Source organism: Rhinoraja longicauda, chromosome 1, assembly GCF_053455715.1.
Source record: "Rhinoraja longicauda isolate Sanriku21f chromosome 1, sRhiLon1.1, whole genome shotgun sequence".
NCBI lineage: Eukaryota > Metazoa > Chordata > Chondrichthyes > Rajiformes > Arhynchobatidae > Rhinoraja > Rhinoraja longicauda.
Window position 1 is genome coordinate 3,831,138 of NC_135953.1, and position 24,564 is coordinate 3,855,701.

Sequence of the window (24,564 nt, forward strand, 5' to 3'; positions counted from 1 at the left end):
TAACTCTCATATCACCAGGGACCAATTTAATTTACTGTATTAATCTATTTTTTGTGTTAAAAAAAATATTCTATTCTGTTTTGTAATTTTAGCACAATCCGCAGGTGTTGCCACTTTCATTTCACTGCACATCTTGTATATGTATGTGACAAATAAACTTGACTTGACTGGACTTGACTAGAGGTTGGTCATTGCCTCAGAATTAAAGGACGTGCCTTTGGGAAGGAGACCCTGGATCGACCCCGACTAGAAGGGGCGCTGTCTGTGCGGAGTTTGTACGTTCTCCCCGTGACCTGCGTGGGTTCTCTCCGGGTGCTCCGGTTTCCTCCCACACTCCAAAGACGTGCGGGTTTGTAGGTTAATTGGCTTGGTGTAAATGTAAAATGTACCTCCGATGCTTCCAAGATGGCGCCCAACCCAGGCGACTATTTGCGTGCCGGCCACCGAAGCAGATCTACAAACCCATATTACAATCGCTCCACACTCTTAAACCTCTACTCCTACGACAACTTTCACTAATCGTTATTCTTTTATCATGTGCCTGTACACTGCGATTGGCTCGATTGTAATCATGTACTGTCTCTCCACAGCTATTTACAATATACATTAATGACTTAGATGAAGGGATTAAAGGTAACATTAGCAAATTTGCGGATGACACAAAGCTGGGTGGCAGTGTGAACTGTGAGGAGGATGCTATGAGGTTGCAGGGTGACTTGGACAGGTTGTGTGAGCGGGCGGATGCATGGCAGATGCAGTTTAATGTGGATAAGTGTGACGTTATCCACTTTGGTGGTAAGAACAGGAAGGCAGATTATTATCTGAATGGTGTCAAGTTAGGAAAAGGGGATGTACAACGAGATCTGGGTGTCCCTGTTCATCAGTCACTGAAAGTAAGCATGCAGGTACAGCAGGCAGTGAAGAAAGCTAATGGCATGTTGGCTTTCATGACAAGAGGAGTTGAGTATAGGAGCAAAGAGGTCCTTCTGCAGTTGTACAGGGCCCTAGTGAGACCGCACCTGGAGTCTCCAAATTTGGAGTCTCCAAATTTGAGGAAGGATATTCTTGCTATTGAGGACGTGCAGCGTAGGTTCACGAGGTTAATTCCCGGAATGGCGGGACTGTCATATGTTGAAAGACTGGAGCGACGAGGCTTGTATACACTGGAATTTAGAAGGATGAGAGGGGATCTTATTGAAACATAAGATTATTAAGGAGTTGGACACGTTAGAGGCAGGAAACATGTTCCCAATGTTGGGGGAGTCCAGAACCAGGGGCCACAGTTGAAGAATAAGAGGTAGGCCATTTAGAACGGAGATGAGGAAAAACTTTTTCAGTCAGAGAGTTGTAAATCTGTGGAATTCTCTGCCTCAGAAGGCAGTGGAGGCCAATTCTCTGAATGCATTCAAGAGAGAGCTACGAGAGAGAGAGAGAGGGGGAGAAGGCAGGAACGGGGTACTGATTGTGAATGATCATCCATGTTCACATTGAATGGCGGTGCTGGCTCGAAGGGCCAAATGGCCTACTACTGCACCTATTGTCTATTGTCTATTGATGCTGCCCTGGCCTGAATGTCTACCCTTGACCTACAACTTCAGGCTGTGCACGCCATACGCCGCAGCAGCAGCAGCAGCAGCAGCAACAACAACAACAACAACAACAACAACAACAAGAAGAAGAAGAAGAAGAAGAAGAAAAGAAGAAGAAGAAGAAGAGAAGGGGTGATCACTGGTCGGCACGGACTCGGAGGGCCGAAGGGCCTGTTTCCGCGCTGCATATCTAAACTAAACTAAAAAAACAAAGCCAGGAATGTGCTACTCACTCTCGGGCAATCCTGTGATGCAGCGGAAATAAAAGGGAACAAGTAGTGATCAGAAATAATCAAAGCTATTGGAACAGAAAGCATTGAACAGTGGAGAAGGGACCTGACATGGGGGGGGGGAACAAAGAGGGACTGGGGGTGGAGGGGGTGGAAGAGAAGGAAGGACTATATTGAATAACAACCAAACCAACAACCAACCAACAACCAAATTTCCCGTTCACTCCGCAGCTCCCTGTTCCACCCATCCCTTCCCGCCCACACGAGAGGTTGGTGAGCAAAATTAGAGCATTTGGTATTGGGGGTAGGGTATTGATAGCTGAATAGAAACTTGGACAGAAAATTGGTTGGCAGACAGGAAGCAAGGAGTAGGGATAAACGGGTCCTTTTCAGAATGGCAGGCAGTGGCGAGTGGAGTGCCGCAAGGCTCGGTGTTGGGGCCGCAACTGTTTACAATGTATATTAATGATTTGGATGATGGAATTAGAAGCAACACTAGCAAGTTTGCGGATGACACAAAGCTGGGTGGCAGTGTGAACTGTGAAGAGGAGGTTGCAGGGTGACCTGGACGGGTTGAGTGAGTGGGTAGATGCGTGGCAGATGCAGTATAATGTAGATAAATGTGAGGTTGTCCACTTTGGCGGCAAATATAAGGAGGCAGATTATTATCTCAATGGTGTCTGATTAGGTAAAGGGGAAGTGCAATAAGACCTGGGTGTCCTTGTACACCAGTCACTGAAAGTAAGCGTGCAGGTACAGCAGGCAGTGACAAAAGCTAATGGAATGTTGGCCTTCATAACAAGAGGATTTGAGTACAGGAGCAAAGAAGTCCTTCTGCGGTTGTATAGGGCCCTGTTGAGACCACATCTGGAGTATTGTGTGCAGTTTTGGTTTACTAACTTGAGGAAGGATGTCCTTGCAATTGAGGCAGTGCAGCGTAGGTTCACGAGATTGATCCCTGGGATGGTGGGACTGTCATATGAGGAAAGATTGGAAAGACTGGGCTTGTATTCACTGGAGTTTAGAAGGATGAGAGGGGATCTTATAGAGACGTACAAAATTATAAAAGGACTGGACAAGCTAGATGCAGGAAAAATGTTCCCAATGTTGGGGAGAGTTGAACCAGGGGCCACACAGTCTATGAATAAAGGGGAGGCCATTTAAAACTGAGGTGAGAAGAAACTTATACACCCAGAGAGTTGTGAATTTGTGGAATTCTCTGCCATAGAGGGCAGTGGAGGCCAATTCACTGGATGAATTTAAAAGAGATTTAGATAGAGCTCTAGGGGCTAGTGGAATCAGGGGATATGGGGAGAAGGCAGGCACGGGTTACTGATTGTGGACGATCAGCCATGATCACAATGAATGGCGGTGCTGTACCTATTTTCTATGTTTCTATGTTTATAAACCACCCCATCCCCGGGCACTTTCCCCTCCAACCGGAGATGCAACACCTGTCCCTTTACCTCCCCTCTCAACTCCATCCAAGGACCCAGACAGTCTTTCCAGGTGGGGCAGAGGTTCACCTGCACCTCCTCCAACCTCATCTACAGTATCCACTGTTCCAGGTATCAACTTCTCTACATCGGCGAGACCAAGCGCAGGCTCGGCGATCGTTTCGCTGAACACCTTCGCTCAGTCCGTCTCAACCGACCTGATCTCCCAGTGGCTCAGCACCTCAACCCCCCCTCCCATTCCCAATCTGACCTTTCTGGCCTGGGCCTCCTCCATTGTCAGAGTGAGGCCCAGCGCAAATTGGAGGAACAGCACCTCATATTTCGCTTGGGCAGCTTCCACCCCAGCAGAAGGGACCCGACCCGAAACGTCATCTATTCCTTGTCTCCACAGATGCAGTCTAATCCGCTGAGTTACTCCAGCTTCTTGTGTCTATCGTCTGTTCCACCCCAGCGGTCTGAATATTGACCTTACCTTACCACCACGGGTGACCCTACCAGGAGCGTAGCCTGACACTATGGGCCCAGACATTGTAGGCCCTGACAGTGTAGGCCCAGACACTATGGGCCCAGACAGTGTAGACCTGGACACTGTAGGCCCGGACAGTGTAGGCCCAGACAGTGTAGGTCCGGACACTGTAGGCCCGGAAAGTGTAGGCCCTGAGGCGCAGGCGCCGCCTAACGGAGGTGGCGTAGCGACCCGCCTCCCGGCTCGGGCGGCCGCCATTGGTGGAGCGGAAGCACCTGGCTGCTGGCTGGATGGGGTCACGTGGGGCGGTGACATCACCTTTTGTCCCTTATTTGGGAGTGAGGAAGTTGGCAACCCCTATCTGGGGCTGCGTCCACAAATTCGCTGCAGGCCTTTGACTTACTTCTCCAGCAGAGCCAGGGCCGTGGTCGGGTTCACTCGCAGATACTTGCAGGCCGGCTGCCCGTAGTCGGCCAGGTACGTCGACCAGTCCCACTGGATGAACAGGTCCAGGAGCTGAGGGAACAAAGTGGGGCAGAGGATCAGAAAGAGGGAAGAGAGTCTGTTGATCGTTCAGGAAGGCCACGAAACATAGGCAATAGGTGCAGGGAGAGGCCATTTTGGCCCTTCGAGCCAGCACCGCCATTCATTGTGATCATGGCTAAATCATCATCTAAAATCAATACCCCGTTCCTGCTTTCTCCCCATATTCCTTGATTCCCTTAGCTCGGAGAACTAAATCTAAATCTCTCTTGAAAACATCCCGTGAATTTAGAAGGATGAGAGGGGATCTTATCGAAACGTATAAGATTATTAAGGGGTTGGACACGTTAGAGGCAGGAAACATGTTCCCAATGTTGGGGGAGTCCAGAATCAGGGGCCACAGTTTAAGAATAAAGGGGAGGCCATTTAAAACTGAGATGAGAAAAAACTTTTTCACCCAGAGAGTTGTGAATTTGTGGAATTCTCTGCCACAGAAGACAGTTGAGGCCAATTCACTGGATGAATTTAAAAGAGAGTTAGATAGAGCTCTAGGGGCTAGTGGAATCAAGGGATATGGGGAGAAGGCAGGCACGGGTTACTGATTGTGGATGATCAGCACGATCACAATGAATGTCGGTGCTGGCTTGAAGGGCCAGATGGCCTCCTCCTGCACCTATTTTCGATGTTTCGATGTATTGCCTTTCCACTGGCTGGATAGCACGCAACAAAAGCTTTTCACTGTACCTCGGTACACGTGACAATAAACTAAACTGAACCAGAACTGCATGCAATACACCAAATGCGGCCTAACCAAAGTCCTTCAAAGTTGCAACACAACTTCCTGACTTTTATACGCAATGTCGAAGCAAGGAACGACAGGTGCTGGAATCGTGCATCAAACACAAGGGGCAGCACGGTGGCGCAGCGGTAGAGTTGCTGCCTTACAGCACCAGAGACCCGGGTTCCATCCCGACCACGGGTGCTGTCTGTGCAGAGTTTGCACGTTCTCCCCGTGACCGCGTGGGTTTCCCCCGGGTGCTCCGGTTTCCTACCACACTCCAAAGACGTACAGGTTTGTAGGTTAATTAGTGTTGTTAAAATTGTAAATTGTCCCTAGTGGGTGTAGGAGAGTGCTAGGTAGGTTCACCAGGTTAATTCCCGGAATGGCGGGACTGTCATATGTTGAAAGACTGGAGCGACTAGGCTTGTATACACTGGAATTTAGAAGGATGAGAGGGGATCTTATTGAAACGTATAAGACTATTAAGAGGTTGGACCCGTTAGAGGCAGGAAACATGTTCCCAATGTTGGGGGAGTCCAGAACCAGGGGCCACAGTTTAAGAATAAGGGGTAGGCCATTTAGAACAGAGATGAGGAAAAACTTTTTCAGTCAGAGAGTTGTGAATCTGTGGAATTCTCTGCCTCAGAAGGCAGTGGAGGCCAATTTTCTGAATGCATTCAAGAGAGAGCTGGATAGAGCTCTTAAGGATAGCGGAGTCAGGGGGTATGGGGAGAAGGCAGGAACGGGGTACTGATTGAGAATGATCAGCCATGATCACATTGAATGGCGGTGCTGGCTCGAAGGGCCGAATGGCCTCCTCCTGCACCTATTGTCTATTGCCTATTGTCTATTGTCGGTGGTCGGCGCAGACCCGGTGGGCAGAATGAAAGGAGGGAGAGATAGATGTGTGGAATGGCGGAGTAGACTTGATGGGCTGAATGGCCTATCACCTTATGATAGGACAACAGGTTTAGAAGGATTTGGGCCAAATGCAGGCTGGTGGGGCTAGTGTAGATGCATGTTGGTCAGTGTGGGCATGTTGGGCCAGAGGATCTGTATCACTCTGTGACTCAACCATCAGGCTTATGAACCACCCTGGACATGAGTAACCACAGCTCCACCTCAGCACTAAACCACAGCATACTCTGCTCTGAGTACTCTGTTTAGTGTAGCTTAGAGAAACAGCACGGAAGCAAGCCCTTCGGCCCACCGAGTCCGTGCCGACAATCCCACGATGCCGATTATGCTATACCACTTTCTCATCCACTCCCCACGCACCAGAGGGCAATTTCCAGAGGGACGATTAGTCTACAAACCCACACGTCTTGTGTGTGGTTGTGGGAGGAGAGCGGAGCGTCAATGAGAAAACCCACGCGGTCACGGGGAGAAGGTGCAAACTCCACACAGACAGCACCCTTAGTCAGGATCGATCGTGGGCGCAGCCCAGACATCGCACAAACCAACCTCCCTTCCATTGACTCCATCTACACCTCACGCTGCCTCGGCAAGGCCAGCAGCATCATCAAGGACCAGTCTCGCCCCGGCCACTCCCTCTTCTCCCCTCTCCCATCAGGCAATAAACAATAGACAATAGGTGCAGGAGGAGGCCATTCGGCCCTTCGAGCCAGCACCGCCATTCACTGTGATCATGGCTGATCATTCTCAATCAGTACCCCGTTCCTGTCTTCTCCCCATACCCCCTGACTCCGCTATCCTTAAGAGCTCTATCTAGCTCTCTCTTGAATGCATTCAGAGAATTGGCCTCCACTGCCTTCTGAGGCAGAGAATTCCATAGATTCACAACTCTCTGACTGAAAAAGTTTTTCTCTCATCTCAGTTCTAAATGGCCTCCCCCTTATTCTTAAACTGTGGCCCCTTGTTCTGGACTCCCCCAACATTGGGAACATGTTTCCTGCCTCTAATGAGTCCAACCCCTTAATAATCTTATACGTTTCGATAAGATCTCCTCTCATCCTTCTAAATTCCAGTGTATTCCAATGCGCCATTCCGGGAATTAACCTAGTAAACCTACGCTGCACGCCCTCAATAGCAAGAGGTACAGAAGTGTGAAAACGCACACCTCCAGATTCAGGGGCAGTTTCTTCCCAGCTGTCATCAGGCAACTGAACCATCCTACCACGACCAGAGAGCTGTGCTGAACTACTATCTACCTCATTGGTGACCCCCGGACTATCCTTGGTCGGACTTTATTGGCTTTACCTTGCACTAAACGTTATTCCCTCTATCATGTATCTGTACAATGTGAACGGCTTGATTGTAATCACGTGTTGTCCTTCCGCTGACTGGTTAGCACGCAACAAAAGCTTCTCACTGTACCTCGGTACACGTGACAATGAACTAAACGGAACTGACTGCTCTAAAAGTACTATGTTTAGTTTATTTAGAGAAACAACATGAAACCAGGCCCTTCGGCCCATCGAGTCCTCGCCGACCATCGATCACCCGTTCGCACTGGTTCTATGCTATCCCACTTTCTCACCCAGGAAGGCAATTTACAGAGGGACGATTAGTCCACAAACTGGGATGTGGGAGTAAACCGGAGCACCCGGAGGAACGTGCAAACTCCACACAGACAGCACCTGAGGTCAGGATGGAACCCGGGTCTCCGGCGCTGTGGAGCAGCAGCTCTACCCGCTGCGCTGCCGAGCAGCTCTTCAGATTTGCTCAGTCGTGGTTTAGCCTGTGGAGATTAGCTGATAGTTTTATAGTTTGTTTATTTTGGCATTGCTACATCACCCGTGAAGCCGCAGCAAGTAAAGAATTATATTGTTCTGATTCATATCCGGTCGGTGCACATGACAAAAAAACTCTTGACCCTTCCGTTAGTCACAGAGTGACACAGCGTGGAAACATGCCCTACGGCCCAACTCGCCCACACCGGCCAGCATGTCCCAGCTACACTAGTCCCACCTGCCTGCGTTTGGCCCATATCCCTCCAAACCTGTCCTATCGAAACGTATAAGATTATTAAGGGGTTGGACACGTTAGAGGCCGGAAACATGTTCCCAATGTTGGGGGAGTCCAGAACAAGGGGCCACAGTTTAAGAATAACGGGTAGGCCATTTAGAACGGAGATGAGGAAAAAAAAATTCAGTCTGTGGAGCTAAAGAGCTCTATCTGTGGAATTCTCTGCCTCAGAAGGCAGTGGAGGCCAATTCTCTGAATGCATTCAAGAGGAGCTAGATAGAGCTCTTAAGGATAGCAGAGTCAGGGGGTATGGGGAGAAGGCAGGAACGGGGTACTGATTGAGAATGATCAGCCATGATCACATTGAATGGCGGTGCTGGCTCGAAGGGCCAAATGGCCTCCTCCTGCACCTATTGTCTATTGTCTATCCATGTACCTGTATGTAGCACTAGTAGTATGTACAATTACACACTGGGGCAAATGTATAGAGGCAAATTAACGTACAAACCCGCCTGCCTTTGAGGTGTTTAGCTCAGTTTAGTTTATTGTCATGTGTACCGAGGTACAGTGAAAAGCTTTTGTTGCGTGCTAACCAGTCAGTGGAAAGACAATACATGATTACAATTGAGCAAATCATGCAACCGCCCTTGTCTCGTATTAGGCCCGGCGCTGTAGGCCCGGACACTGTAGGCCCGGACACTGTAGTCCCGGACACTCTAGGCCCGGACACTGTAGGCCCGGACGCAGTAGGCCCGGACGCTGTAGGCCCGGACGCTGTAGGCCTGGACATTGTAGGCCCAGACTTTGTAGGCCTGGACGCTGCAGGCCCGGACACTGTAGGCCCGGACACTCTAGGCCCGTGCGCCGCCTAACAGAGGTTGCATAGCAACCCACCACCCGGCCCGGGCGGCCGCCATTGGTGGAGCGGGAGCACGTGGCTGCTAGCCGGGTGAGGTCACGTGGGGCGCGGGGCGGTGACGTCACCTTTTGTACCTTAGTTGCGAGTGAGAAAGTTGGCGCCCCTAGTCTCGGCCCGAAACGTCAACGATTCCTTCTCTCCAGAGATGTCGCCTGTCCCGCTGAGTTCACCAGTTGCCAACTCACTTGACCCAAAAGGAACTCTCCTGAACTGGATTTGAACCCTGTCCTTTGGAGATGAATGGACATCGCCCCGACTAGCTACACCACCCTCCCCTCCCCAATCCACATCCCTTCAAAATCACGGCCTCTCCCTTCAATCTGTCCCTCGCATGTAACAAACAGATTATGTGTTAAAGCACTTCCTTCCAGTTTTAACAATAAACCCGCTGCCTTTCTTTGTGTCTCGGGAGCAGAGGTTTAGAGTTCAAGAGATAGAGAGCCGGCACGTGGCTCGGAGGGTTCAGGCAGAGGTTACTGGCAGCCAGCCAGCGCTCCGGCTAATTTGTGAAATATCCTTCAACTAAAACAAAAAAAACAACAACAAAATCGCAGCAGTACAGGGCTGGAATTAAAAGCCAGCGATACCTCCGTCGGAGTTTGCGAACAGCGTTTGCAACAGAACCACGGGTTTGTTAGGATGGAGTGGGTCGTGAGTGTCGCGCGATGGCGTTGCGTACAGGTTCGAAAGGCCAAATGGCCTCCTCCTGCACCTGTTTTCTATGTTTCTAGGACTCGAGGGACTGCGCTGTAGGGAGAGGTCGGGCGGGCTAGGAGAGGAAGAAAAATGAAGGCATAGATATTATAGAATGCCTGAGCATTAGGGAGAGGTTGGGCGGGCTATAGACAATAGACAATAGGTGCAGGAGGAGGCCATTCGGCCCTTCGAGCCAGCACCGCCATTCAATGTGATCATGGCTGATCATTCTCAATCAGTACCCCGTTCCTGCCTTCTCCCCATACCCCCTGACTCTGCTATCCTTAAGAGCTCTATCTAGCTCTCTCTTGAAAGCATTCAGAGAATTGGCCTCCACTGCCTTCTGAGGCAGAGAATTCCACAGATTCACAACTCTCTGACTGAAAACGTTTTTCCTCATCTCCGTTCTAAATGGCCTAGCCCTTATTCTTAAACTGTGGCCCCTGGTTCTGGACTCCCCCCAACATTGGGAACATGTTTCCTGCCTCTAACGTGTCCAACCCCTTAATAATCTTATACGTTTCGATAAGATCTAATAATCTTATACGTTTCGATAATGGGTCTCTACTCCTTGGAGCGCAAGGAGGCTGAGGGGTGATCTTATAGAGGCCGTACAAAATCAGTGGAAGGGATAGATAAGGTCGACACAGAGTCTTTTACCTAGGGTAGGGGAAACAAGAACTAGAGGACATAGATGAGAGGGGCAAGATTTGATAGGAAACTGAAGGGACAACCTTTCCACTCAGAGGGTGTTGGGTGCATGGAACGAGCTGCCTGAAGAGGCATTTAAGGGACATCTGGACAGGTACATGGATAGGTTGAGAGGGATATGGGCCAAATGCAGGTAAATGGGACTAGCTTCGATCAGTTCAGTTCAGTTTAGTTTATTGTCACGTGTACCGAGGTACAGCGAAAAGCTTTTGTTGCGTGCTAACCAGTCAGCGGAAAGACAATACACGATTACAATCGAGCCATTTGCACTGCACAGATACATGATAAGGGAATAACGTTTAGTGGCGAGGTAAATCCAGCCAAGTCCAATCAAGGATAGTCCGAGGGTCACCAATGAGGTAGATAGTAGTTCAGCACTGCTCTCTGGTTGTGGTAGGATGGTTCAGTCGCCTGATAACAGCTGGGAAGAAACTGCCCCTGAATCTGGAGGTGTGCGTTTTCACACTTCTACACCTCTTGCCCGATGGGAGAGGGGAGAAGAGGGAGTGGCCGGGGTGAGACTGGTCCTTGATGATGCTGCTGGCTTTGACGAGGCAGCGCGAGGCGTAGATGGAGTCAATGGGAGGGAGGTTGGTTTGTGCGATGGTCTGGGCTGGGTGCACAATTCGCTGCAATTTCTTACGGTCTTGGATGGAGCTGTTCCCAAACCGTGCTGTGGTGCTTCCCGATAAAGACGGGGCATCTTGGTTGGCTTGTGCGGGTTGGGCTGAAAGGCCTGTTTTCTTGTTGTATAAGTCAGTCAGAATATTGAGGATAGAGGTTGGGAAGGCTAAGTTACAATGTACAAGAGATTGGTGAGGCCACGTTTAGAATAGTGTTCAGTTTTGGTCACCATGTTATAGGAAGGTACAAAAGGTAGAGAGAGCAATGGAGAAGATACAGAGTGCAGAATATAGTTCTCAGCATTGTAGCGCATCAGTTCCAGAGACAAAGTCCAATGCCCGCAATGGGGTAGAGGCGAATCGGACTGACCCCATCCCTAGCGAAATCTTCTGGAATGTTTTGAGGATGTAACAAGCGGAATGGATAAGGGAGAGCCAGTGGATGTGGTGTATCTGGACGTTTCGAAAAGCCTTTGACAAGGTCCCACACAAGAGATTAGTGTGCAAAATCTCTGCATTTGTACAGGGCCCTAGTGAGACCTCACCTGGAGTACTGTGTGCAGTTTTGGTCTCCACATTTGAGGAAGGATACTCTTGTTATTGAGGGCGTGCAGCATAGATTCACTAGGTTAATTCCCGGAATGGCGGGACTGTCGTATGTTGAAAGACTGGAGCGACTGGGCTTGTATACACTGGAATTTAGAAGAATGAGAGCAGATCTTATCGAAACGTATAAGATTATTAAGGGGTTGGACACGTTAGAGGCAGGAAACATGTTCCCAATGTTGGGGGAGACCAGAACAAGGGGCCACAGTTTAAGAATAAGGGGTAGGCCATTTAGAACAGAGATGAGGAAAAACTTTTTCAGTCAGAGAGTTGTGAATCTGTGGAATTCTCTGCCTCAGAAGGCAGTGGAGGCCAATTCTCTGAATGCATTCAAGAGGAGCTAGACAGAGCTCTTAAGGATAGCGGAGTCAGGGGGTGGCAGGAACGGGGAGAAGGCAGGAACGGGGTACTGATTGAGAATGATCAGCCATGATCACATTGAATGGCGGTGCTGGCTCGAAGGGCCGAATGGCCTCCTCCTGCACCTATTGTTTATTGTAAAATGAGAGCACATGGTATTGGGGGTCGGGTATTGACATGGATAGAGAACTGGTTGGCAGACAGGAAGCAAAGAGTAGGAATTAACGGGTCCTTTTCAGAATGGCAGGCAGTCCTGGGTGGGACAAGTCTTTGACTGGATGATATTGGCTGGATTTCCGAGGCCGCGTGAAGTGTAGATGGAGTCGATGGTGGGGAGTCTGGTCTGTGTACTATGTATGGTATTATCTGGTCTGTTTGGATATTCCATGTGAAACAAATCTTTTCTCTGTGCTCATGATATTAATGAACCTAAACCTGAATCAAGCACACACAGGCTCAGACACATGCCCTGGTTTCGGTGGTTTAGATTGAACCCAGGAAGCAAGTTTAGTTTAGTTTAGTTTAGAGATACAGCGCGGAAACAGGCCCTTCGGCCCACCGGGTCCGCGCCGACCAGCGATCCCCGCACACTAGCACTATCCTACACACACTAGGGGAAAATTTACAGATTTTACCGAAGGCAGTTGAGCTACAAGCAAGTTCACAAGTTATGGGAATAGAATTAAACCATTTGGCCCATCAAGTCTACTCTGCCATTCAATCATGTCTGATCTATCTCTCCCTCCTAACCCCATTTTCCTGCCTTCTCCCCATAACCCTTGACACCCTTTCTCATCAAGAATTTGTCCATCTCTGCCTTAAAAATATCCACTGACTTGGCCTCCACAGCCCTCTGCGGCAATGAGTTCCACAGATTCACCACCCTCTGACTAAAGGAGTTCCTCCTGGCCTCCTTTTTAAAAGAGCGCCCTTCAATTCTGAGGCTGTGCCCTCTGGTCCTGGACTCTCCCACCAGTGGAAACATCCTCTCCACATCCACTCTCTCTCTGCCTCTCTTTATTCTGTAAGTGAAGCACACACACACACACACATACAGCACCTGCACGTCTTTGGAGTGTGGGAGGAAACCGGAGCACCCGGAGAAAAACCCACGCAGGTCACAGGGAGAACGTACAAACAGCACTGTTTGTCTTTTCCTTTTGCTGTTTATTATGGGTTTTGCAGAGTAATATATTTACAATATGTTATTCAGGTGAAAGGGGTAAGATTTACAAGGATTCATTTTCACACATAAGGTCGTGGGTGTATGGAACAAGGCAACGTTTAAGAAACATTTCGACAGGTACATAGATAGACAGGTTTGGAGGGATATGGGCCAAACTGAGGCAAGTGGGACTAGGGTAGCTGGGACATTGTTGGCCGGTGTGGGCAAGTTTGGCCGAAGGGCCTGTTTCCATTCTGTATCACTCTATGACTTTCATTAGTAAGAATTTCATTATTCTGTTTCAATAAAAAACCCTTTTACATTTTATATTTACACCAAGCCAATTAACCTACAAACGTAAACGTCTTTGGAGTGTGGGAGGAAACCGGAGATCTCGGAGAAAACCCACGCGGGTCACGGGGAGAACGTACAAACTCCGTACAGACACACACACTCGTGTACGCATATACACACACCCACACACACACGTATACCCTCATATACATACTTATACACACACACACACTTAATCTTCGCATATATACAGTATACACACACACACATACGTATACCCTCGTATACACACACACACCGTGGTCGGGATGGAACCCGGGTCTCCGGCGCTGTGAGGCAGCAACTCTACCGCCGCGCCACCGTGACGCTCATCTTGTTTTTGTCAATGTGTTGCAAAAAGATAATTGCAGAAGTAAAAAAAAAACTAATTGGAGTACTGTGGAACAGCTTGGCCTGGTCCAACCTGTCTGTATCCTATCTGTGCTGAGTTATTGTGCAAGCTTACTAACTAACTAACCTCCCAGTGAACCGTCAGGGAACGGGGACACCACCTTACCTCAAGCTGCTCCTCCCAGCGATCCTTGTTATGAGTAACGTAACGCCGATTAAACACGGCTCCACCACAACACAAGCACTTGTGCAGAATGCTTCCTCTAACTTTGTGTGTGTGTGTGTGTGTAAGTGTGTGTACGAAGGTATACGTGTGTGTGTGTACTGTATATATGCGAAGATTAAGTGTGTGTGTGTGTATAAGTGTGTATATGAGGGTATACGTGTGTGTCTGTGGGTGTGTATATGCGTACACGAGTGTGTGTGTATATGTGCGTATATGAGGGTATACGTGTGTGTGTGTGTGTGGGTGTGTACATACGTACATGAGTGTGTATATGTGTGTATATGAGGGTATACGTGTGTGTGTGTGTACTGTATATATGCGAAGATTAAGTGTGTGTGTGTATAAGTGTGTATATGAGGGTATACGTGTGTATGTGTGGGTGTGTATATGCGTACATGAGTGTGTGTGTGTGTATATGTGTGTATATGAGGGTATACGTGTGTGTGTGTACTGTATATATGCGTACATGAGTGTGTGTGTGTGTGTGTATATGAGGGTATACGTTTGTGTGTGGGTGTATATATGCGTACATGGGTGTGTGTGTGTGTATATGAGGGTATACGTGTGTGTGTGTGGGTGTGTATATGCGTGCATGAGTGTGTGTGTATATGAGGGTATACGTGTGTGTGTGTGTGGGTGTGTATATGCGTACATGAGTGTGTGTGTGTGTATATGTGTGTATATGAGGGTATACATGTGGGTGTGTGTATACATGCGAAGACGAGTGTGTGTGTGTATATGTGTGTATACGAGTGTATACGAGTTTGTATGTGTGCGCACACACGGGTGTGTGTGTATATGAGTGTGTGTGGTGTGTGTGCATTCGAATGTGTGTGTATATGTGTGGGTATGGGGGTATACGCATGTGTGTGTGTGTGTATATATATATGCGTATACGAGTGTGTGTGTGTGTGTGTGTATATGTATAACGTTATGGGGAGAAGGCAGGAGAATGGGGTTGAGAGGGACAGATAAATCAGCCATGATTGAATGGCAGAGTAGACTTGATGGGCCGAACGGCCAGGTTCACTTATGAACATCCCCGTAAATCTTCTCTACACCCTGTCCAGCTTGACACTATCTTTCATACAACACGGTGACCAAAACTGAACACAATACATTATATGCAGCCTCACCAACTTCTCGTATGCTCACAGTATCTTATATAAGTATATGTGTCTTATATAACTGCAACATGACCTCCCAACTCCTATACTCAATACTCTGACTGATGAAGGCCAATGTGCTAAACGCCTTCTTGACTACCCTGTCTACCTGCGACGCCACTTTCAAGGAAGGAGGTACCTAGAGACACGCCTTGATCCATATCTAGTAAGATATTGATCGACGAGCTTTAATAATGCAACGGCAGAAATTGAATTTGCATCGAGAGAGCATTGTGGAGGCCAAGTTAATACTTTGATGGTTAAGACAGAGGGGAATGTGGATTAGCCACAGATTAAGGCAGGTATGGTAGATTGGAACAAAGGTCAGACCAGCCCTGATCTTATTCAACTTGTCGAGTATTTTTGCTTCCTCATACTCCTGTGTCTAATGTTTGTTATTGCCTTCCGCATTATTTGCGAGTTCATAAGTTCATGTTCAAAAGTTCCAGGAGCAGAATTAGGCCATTCGGCCCATCCAGTCTACTCTGCCACTCAACCATGGCTGATCTATCTCTCCCTCTTAACCCCATTCTCCTGCCTTCTCCCCATAACCCCTGACACCCGTACTAATCAAGAACCTATCTATCTCTGCCGTAAAAATATCCAATGACTTGGCCTCCACAATGAATTCCACAAATGCACCGACCTCTGACTGAAAAAAACTTCTCCTCATCTCCTTCCTAAAGGAACGTCCTTTAGGTCTGAGGCTGTGCCCTCTGGTCCTAGACTCTCCCACTAGTGGAAACATCCTCTCCACATCCACTCATCAGGTCATAAGGAAAAGGGGTAGAATTAGGCCATTCGGCCCATCAAAAGTCTACTCCGCCATACAATCATGGCCGACCTATCTCTCCCTCCTAACCCCATTCTCCTGCCTTCTCCCCATAACCTCTGACACCTGTACTGATCAAGAAATGTACTAATCACTCTATCCGGGCCTTTCGCTATTACGTAAGTTTCAATGAGGTCCCCCCTCATCCTTCTAAACTCCAGCGAGTACAGACCCAGTGCCGGCAAACGCTCATCATAGGTTAACCCACTCATTCCTGGCATCGTTCTCGTAAACCTCCTCTGGACCCTCTCCAGAGCCAGCACATCCTTCCTCAGATATGGGGCCTAAAACTGTTCCAGATGCGGCCTGACCAGCGCCTTATAACTCCTGAGCAATACATCCCTGTTTTTGTGTTCTAGTCCTCTTGATATAATTGAGATCTGGGAATAACGAACCTTCTATCAGGTCTCCCCTCAACCCCCGGCATTCCAGAGAAACAATCCAAGTCTGTCCAGCCTTTTGCCTGTAGCTGATTCCCAATCCAGGCATCATTCTGATAAACTGGAGCCGAAGAATGCTGCCTGACCCACTGAGTTACTCCAGCACTCTGGGAAACGTCACCTCTCCATGTTCTCCACAGATGCTGCCAGACCCGCTGAGTTACTCCAGCACTCTGGGAAACGTCACCTCTTCATGTTCTCCACAGAAGCTGCCAGACCCGCTGAGTTACTCCAGCACTCTGTGAAATGTCACCTATCCATGTTCTCCACAGATGCTGCCTGACCCGCTGAGTTACTCTAGTACTCTGTGAAATGTCACCTATCCATGTTCTCCACAGATGCTGCCTGACCCGCTGGGTTACTCCAGCACTTTGTGTCTTTCCCTGGTAAACGAGCAACTGTAGTTCCTTGTTTCTACTCTTGTCATTCTGCTAAACCTCCTCTGCACACTTTACAAAGCCTCCGCGTTCTTCGTGCAATGGGAGGGAGACCAGAAATGGTCACGATATTGCAAATGTGGCCTGACCAAAGTCCTCCCAAGCTGCATCATGACTTCCTGACGCTTATAATCAATGCCCAGACCGACGTGGGCAAGCGTACCAGGCACCTTCTTCACCACTCGGTCTACAGCGGTGGTCACGGTGGCGCAGCCTTGCAGCAAATGCAGCGCCGGAGACCCCGGATCGATCCCGACCACGGGCGCTGTCTGTGCGGCGTTTGTACGTTCTCCCCGCGACCCGCGCAGGTTTTCTCCGAGATCTTCGGTTTCCCACAATGCAACGACGTGCAGGTTTGTAGGTTAATTGGCTTGGTAAGGCCAAAAATTGGCCCTAGTGGGTGTAGGATAGTGTTAATGTGCGGGGATCGCTGGGCGGCACGGACCCAGTGGGCCAAAGGGGCCTGTTTCTCAAAACTAAACTAAACTACCTATCTAGTTTAGTTTAGGTTAGTTTAGAGGTGCAGTGTGAACAGGCCCTTCGGCCCACCCAGTCCATGCCAACCAGTGACAATCCGTACACTAACGACAATTCTTAGATGCCAATTATCCTCCAAATTTGAGGAAGGATATTCTTGCTATTGAGGGCGTGCTGCGTAGGTTTACTAGGTTAATTCCTGGAATGGCGGGACTGCCGTATGTTGAAAGACTGGAGCGACTGGGCTTGTATACACTGGAATTTAGAAGGATGAGAGGGGATCTTATTGAAACGTATAAGATTATTAAGGGGTTGGACACGTTAGAGGCAGGCTAGATGCGGGAAGATTATTCCCGATGTTGGGGAAGTCCAGAACAAAGGGTCACAGCTTAAGGATAAGGGGGAAGTCTTTTAGGACCGAGATGAGAAAACATTTCTTCACACAGAGAGTGGTGAGTCTGTGGAATTCTCTGCCACAGAAGGTAGTTGAGGCCGGTTCATTGGCTATATTTAAGAGGGAGTTAGATGTGGCCCTTGTGGCTAAAGGGATCAGGGGGTATGGAGAGAAGGCAGGTACGGGATACTGAGTTGGATGATCAGCCATGATCATATTGAATGGCGGTGCATACAGGCTTGAAGGGCCGAATGGCCTACTCCTGCACCTATTTTCTATGTTTCTATGTTTCTAACTCTACCGCCCTGCCACCGTGCTCCCCACCCCTCTCCACGCTTACAGGGAAATCCCCGGGCCAGCCGGGGGAAGACGGGGCATCTCTCAAAGTCCAAAGTTCGAGGCTTGACTGTTTCCCCGAGAACACCCCTGCAATTAGCCGGGCTCCCGCCCTGGTTTCCCAGCGAGAGGCAGAGTTCAGATTGGGCGTTAGCTCTCGGAAGAGGTGAGCTTGCAGGCAAAGAACTCATTAACTTGTGTTGAGCACACATGACGAGGGCACATACACACTCGCACACACACTCACACACACACACTCACACACACCCCCCCACACACACACACCCCCCCACACACACACACACACACACACACACACACTCGCACACACACTCACACACACACACACACTGCCAGACATTTACTGCAGGACTTAACTGGAGTGCCCAAGGCAGGTTCCTACTGTACTTGCTCTCAGCAGAAGTGTAAGAAAATAACTGCAGATGCTGGTACAAATCGAAGGTATTTATTTCACAAAATGCTGGAGTAACTCAGCGGGTCAGGCAGCATCTCAGGGGAGAAGGAACGTGTGACATAGAAACATAGAAAATAGGTGCAGGAGTAGGCCATTCGGCCCTTCGAGCCTGCACCGCCATTCAATATGATCGTGGCTGATCATCCAACTCAGTAACCTGTACCTGCCTTCTCCCCATACCCCCTGATCCCTTTAGCCACAAGGGCCACATCTAACTCCCTCTTAAATATAGCCAATGAACTGGCCTCAACTACCTTCTGTGGCAGAGAATTCCACAGACTCACCACTCTCTGTGTGAAGAAATGTTTTCTCATCTCGGTCCTAAAGGACTTCCCCCTTATCCTTAAGCTGTGACCCCTTGTTCTGGACTTCCCCAACATCGGGAACAATCTTCCCGCATCTAGCCTCTCCAACCCCTTAAGAATTTTATATGTTTCTATAAGATCCCCCCTCAGTCTTCTAAATTCCAGCGAGCATAAGCCTAATCTATCCAGTCTTTCTTGATATGAAAGTCCTGCCATCCCAGGGATCAATCTGGTGAACCTTCTCTGGTGTGACGTTTCGGGTCGAGACCCTTCTTCAGACTGCTGGACAGTTTCTTCCCAGCTGCTGTCAGTCTGAGGAAAGATCTCAGCAGAAACTCACTGACATCGAAGGTCGGTGAAGCAGGTTCCTGTGTGCCCTGACGCTCAGGATCCTTCTGTAAATATGGGAGCGCGGCCAAGGAATTGAAGGCAATACCTCCCTCCGTGTGTGTGTGTGTGACAAGTCTGGTTTGTGTTAACTCGCTTGGCTTGTGGTGGATTCTCCGCTTCGTGTTAATAGCACTCCCATTCCCAAGCCCTCCCTCCCAAAGACCAGCTTCTGGTGCTGTTGATCTACGCTGCGGTGAATTAGGCCGACAGTTGGCTCTGCATTTCATCACAGTTCTCGACGACAAGCCCCAAAGGTGGAAGCAGCCCGGACCATCACTCAAACCAACCTGGACTCATAAAATGCTGGAGTAACTCAGCGGGACGGGCAGCACCTCTGGAGAGAAGGAACGGGTGACGTTTCGGGTCGAGACCCTTCTTCAGACTGCTGGAGAATTTCTTTCGAAACGTATAAGATTATTAAGGGGTTGGACACGTTAGAGGCAGGAAACATGTTCCCAATGTTGGGGGAGTCCAGAACCAGGGGCCACAGTTTAAGACTAAGTTAGGAAAAGGGGAAGGTACAACGAGATCTGGGTGTCCTAGTGCATCAGTCACTGAAAGGAAGCATGCAGGTACAGCAGGCAGTGAAGAAAGCCAATGGAATGTTGGCCTTCATAGCACGGTAGCGCAGCGGTAGAGTTGCTGCTTTACAGCAAATGCAGCGCCGGAGACTCAGGTTCGATCCTGACTACGGGTGCTGCACTGTAAGGAGTTTGTACGTTCTCCCCGTGACCTGCGTGGGTTTTCTCCGAGATCTTCGGTTTCCTCCCACACTCCAAAGACGTACAGGTATGTAGGTTAATTGGCTGGGTAAATGTAAAAATTGTCCCTAGTGGGTGTAGGATAGTGTTAATGTACGGGGATCACTGGGCGGCACGGACTTGGAGGGCCGAAAAGGCCTGTTTCCGGCTGTATATATATGATGATGATATGATAAGAGGAGTTGAGTATATGAGCAAAGAGGTCCTTCTGCAGTTGTTCAGGGCCCTAGTGAGACCGCACCTGGAGTACTGTGTGCAGTTTTGGTCTCCAAATTTGAGGAAGGATATTCTTGCTATTGAGGGCGTGCAGCGTAGGTTTACTAGGTTAATTCCCGGAATGGCGGGACTGTCATATGTTGAAAGACTGGAGCGACTAGGCTTGTCTACACTGGAATTTAGAAGGATGAGAGAAGATCTTATCGAAACGTATAAGATTATTAAGGGGTTGGACACGTTAGAGGCAGGAAACATGTTCCCAACGTTGGGGGAATCCAGAACAAGGGGCCACAGTTTAAGAATAAGGGGTAGGCCATTTAGAACGGAGATAAGGAAAAACCTTTTCAGTCAGAGAGTTGTGAATCTGTGGAATTCTCTGCCTCAGAAGGCAGTGGAGGCCGATTCACTGAATGCATTCAAGAGAGAGCTAGATAGAGCTCTTAAGGATAGCGGAGTCAGGGGGTATGGGGAGAAGGCAGGAACGGGGTACTGATTGAGAATGATCAGCCATGATCACATTGAATGGTGGTGCTGGCTCGAAGGGCCGAATGGCCTCCTCCTGCACCTATTGTCTATTGCCTGTCAGTCTGAAGAAAGATCTCGACACAAAACGTCACCCATTCCTTCGCTTACAGAGATGCTGCCTATCCCTCTGAGTTACTCCAGCTTTTTGCATCTATCTTCAGTTTAAACCAGCATCTGCACTTTCTTCCTGCACACAAACCAACCTCCCTTCCATTGACTCCATCTACACCTCACGCTGCCTCGGCAAGGCCAGCAGCATCATCAAGGACCAGTCTCACCCCGGCCACTCCCTCTCCCATCAGGCAAGAGGTACAGAAGTGTGAAAACGCACACCTCCAGATTCAGGGGCAGTTTCTTCCCAGCTGTTGGGCAACTGAACCATCCTACCACAACCAGAGAGCGGTGCTGAACTACTATCTACCTCATTGGTGACCCTCGGACTATCCTTGATCGGACTTTGCTGGCTTTACCTTGCACTAAACGTTATTCCCTTTTCATGTATCTGTACAATGTAAATGGCTCGATTGTAATCATGTATTGTCCTTCCGCTGACTGGTTAGCACGCAACAAAAGCTTTTCACTGTACCTCGGTACACGTGACAATAAACTAGACTAAACTGAACTGAACTAAGATCTCCCCTCATCCTCCTGGACTTCAAGGAACAGAGGCCTGGCCTGCTCAACCTCTCCCGAAATCTCACACCCTAGAGTCCAGAAAACGTTCTCGTAAATCTTCTCTGCACCCTTTCTAGCTTGACAACATCTTTCCCACAACATGGTGCCCAAAACTTAACACAATACTCTAAATGTGGCCTCACCAACATCCTTTCCAACTGCAACATGACTTCCCAACTTCTACATTCAATCCTCAGATTGATGATGGTCAATGTGCCGAAAAGATTTTTTGACCACCCTATCAATAGACAATAGACAATAGGTGCAGGAGGAGGCCATTCGGCCCTTCGAGCCAGCACCGCCATTCAATGTGATCATGGCTGATCATTCTCAATCACTACCCCGTTCCTGCCTTCTCCCCATACCCCCTGACTCCGCTATCCTTAAGAGCACTATCTAGCTCTCTCTTGAATGCATTCAGAGAATTGGCCTCCACTGCCTTCTGAGGCAGAGAATTCCACAGATTCACAACTCTCTGACTGAAAAGGTTTTTCCTCATCTCAGTTCTAAATGGCCTACCCCTTATTCTTAAACTGTGGCCCCTGGTTCTGGACTCCAGCTTGTTTTGGAGGGTTATGGGCCAAGCGCAGGCACGTGGGACTGGTGTAGCTGGGACATTGTTGGCCGGTGTGGGCGAGTTGGGTCGAAGGGCCTGTTTCCACACTGTATCAATTCGTGACTCTATCTTCCTGTGATGCCACTCTCAATGAACTGTGCGCCTGAGCTGGATGTTCGAGCCAACACATCCCTCAACTATACAACACCACCCAAAGCAGACAGACAGGTTCTCTGCTGCATTCCTGTCCCTCTGGAACATTCACCAAGGTGGTTCAGCCCAATATTTTGTTTTGTTTAGTTGAGAGTTGCAGCGCAGAAACATGCCCTTCGGCCCACCGTGTCCGCGATGACAGGAGATCTTATCGAAACGTACAAGATTATTCAGGGGTTGGACACGTTAGAGGCAGGAAACATGTTCCCGATGTTGGGGCAGTCCAGAACAAGGGGCCACAGTTTAAGAACAAGGGGTAGGCCATTTAGAACGGAGATGAGGAGGAACTTTTTCACCCAGAGAGTTGTGAATCTGTGGAATTCTCTGCCTCAGAAGGCAGTGGAGGCCAATTCTCTGAATGCTTTCGAGAGAGAGCTAGATAGAGCTCTTAAGGATAGCGGAGTCAGGGGGTATGGGGAGAAGGCAGGAACGGGGTACTGATTGTGGATGATCAGCCATGATCACAATGAATGGTGGTGCTGGTTTGAAGGAGCACTCAAGAGAGAGCTAGATAGAGCTCTTAAGGATAGCGGAGTCAGGTGGTATGGGGAGAAGGCAGGAACGGGGTACTGATTGAGAATGATCAGCCATGATCACATTGAATGGCGGTGCTGGCTCGAAGGGCCGAATGGCCTCCTCCTGCACCTATTGTCTATTGACCGGTGATTCCCGCACGTTCGCAAGTTTTCGGAGTAGAATTAGACCATTCAGCCCATCGATTAACTAACCTCTGCCTAAAGAGGTACCTCCTCACCTCCTTTTAACAAAAAGAGGGCCCTGGCACTATCCTACACACACACACGAGGGACAATTTACAATCCTACCAAGCTAATTAACCTACAAAAACATGTACGTACGTCTTTGGAGTGCGGGAGGAATCCGGAGCGCCCGGAGAAAACCCACGCGGGTCACGGGGAGAACGTACAAACTCCGTACAGACAGCACCCGTAGTCAGGATGGAACCCGGGTCTCCGGCGCTGTGAGGCATGCAACTCTACCCTATTCTTCAGCCTAAATAATTTAACCAAGGAATCGCAACTGGAAAATCCCCCGAAGAAATTGGTGGAAACTTCACCCCTGCCCTGTGGGCCGAAGGGCATGTTTACAGTTATTGTGGATGCAGCCCAGACCATCACACAAACCAACCTCCCTTCCAGTGACTCCATCTACACCTCACGCTGCCTCGGCAAGGCCAGCAGCATCATCAAGGACCAGTCTCACCCCGGCCACTCCCTCTTCTCCCCTCTCCCATCGGGCAAGAGGTACAGAAGTGTGAAAACGCACACCTCCAGATTCAGGAAGATAGACACCAAAACGTTGGAGTAACTCAGCGGGTCAGGCAGCATCTCTGGAGAAAAGGAATAGGTGACTCTTTCGGGTCGAGATCCTTCTTCAGATTCAGGGACAGTTTCTTCCTGGCTATTATCACGTAACTGAACCATCGTGTCAACAACTAGAGAGCGGTCCTGAGTTACTATTTACATCATTGGAGACCTTTGGACTACCCTTGATGGGGCTTTATCTTGCAGTAAACATTGCTCACGTTATTCCCTTTAACGTGTATCTGTACACTGTGGACAGATCGATTTTAATCGTGTATTGTCTTTCCACTGACTGGATAGCACGCAACAAAAGCTTCTCACTGTACCTCGCTCGGTACACGTGACAATAAAATAAACTCAAACTCGAACTCCTCGTAAATCCTCATAAATCTTGGCTGCTCCCTTTTCAGTTTAACGGGTGCTTATCCAAAAGATTTCCTAAATGCGTGAGGGACTTGATGGTGTGGCAGGAATCAGAACGGTCCAGCCCAGAATGCAACGAGACACTAAGTTGGTCCGGTCAGGAAATCTTTATTTGCACGAGAAACCGCGGACAGCACACACCTGAGTTCCCCACCTATCGTCACCTATCCATGTTCTCCACAGATGCTGCCTGACCCGCTGAGTTACTCCAACGCTCTGTGAAACGTCACCTATCTATGTTCTCCACTGATGCTGCCTGACCCGCTGAGTTACTCCAGCACTCTGTGAAACGTCACCGTAGCAACCCGCTTCCCAGCCCGGGCGGCCGCCGTTGGCGTAGTGGGGGCACATGGCCGCTGGCCGGGCGAGGTCACGTGGGGCGCGGGGCCGTGACGTGACCTTTTGTCCCTTATTTGGGAGTGGGGAAGTTGGCAACCCCTAGGGTAAATGCAAGGCACTCAGACGGCACAACATTGTTTCCACAACAAAAAATAGGGAACAGAAATGGAAAGCCAAACAAGGAAAAGCAAAATTAATTGTCAGCACAGCCCTTGTGTCAACAGCAAAAGGTTATTATTAATATAATTGGGAGTGATTACACCATCGTAGTCTCGTCATTGTCATTCAATGCGGCATCTTGCACACAGGGCTGTGAATGCCTGCTGATGGATTTCCCACCTTCACGTCACCACCGTCT

At 49.1% G+C, this 24,564-nt stretch overlaps 1 protein-coding gene across 1 annotated transcript in view; it reads right to left on the reverse strand.

Annotated features, from left to right (window-relative positions):
• exoc6b (exocyst complex component 6B) overlaps nt 1-24,564 on the reverse strand; it is a 563,998-nt gene that overhangs the window by 7,691 nt on the left and 531,743 nt on the right. The window contains exon 21 of the mRNA XM_078404240.1: nt 4,146-4,258. Coding sequence (XP_078260366.1) covers nt 4,146-4,258 — 113 coding nt within the window. The remainder of the gene's footprint in view (nt 1-4,145; nt 4,259-24,564) is intronic.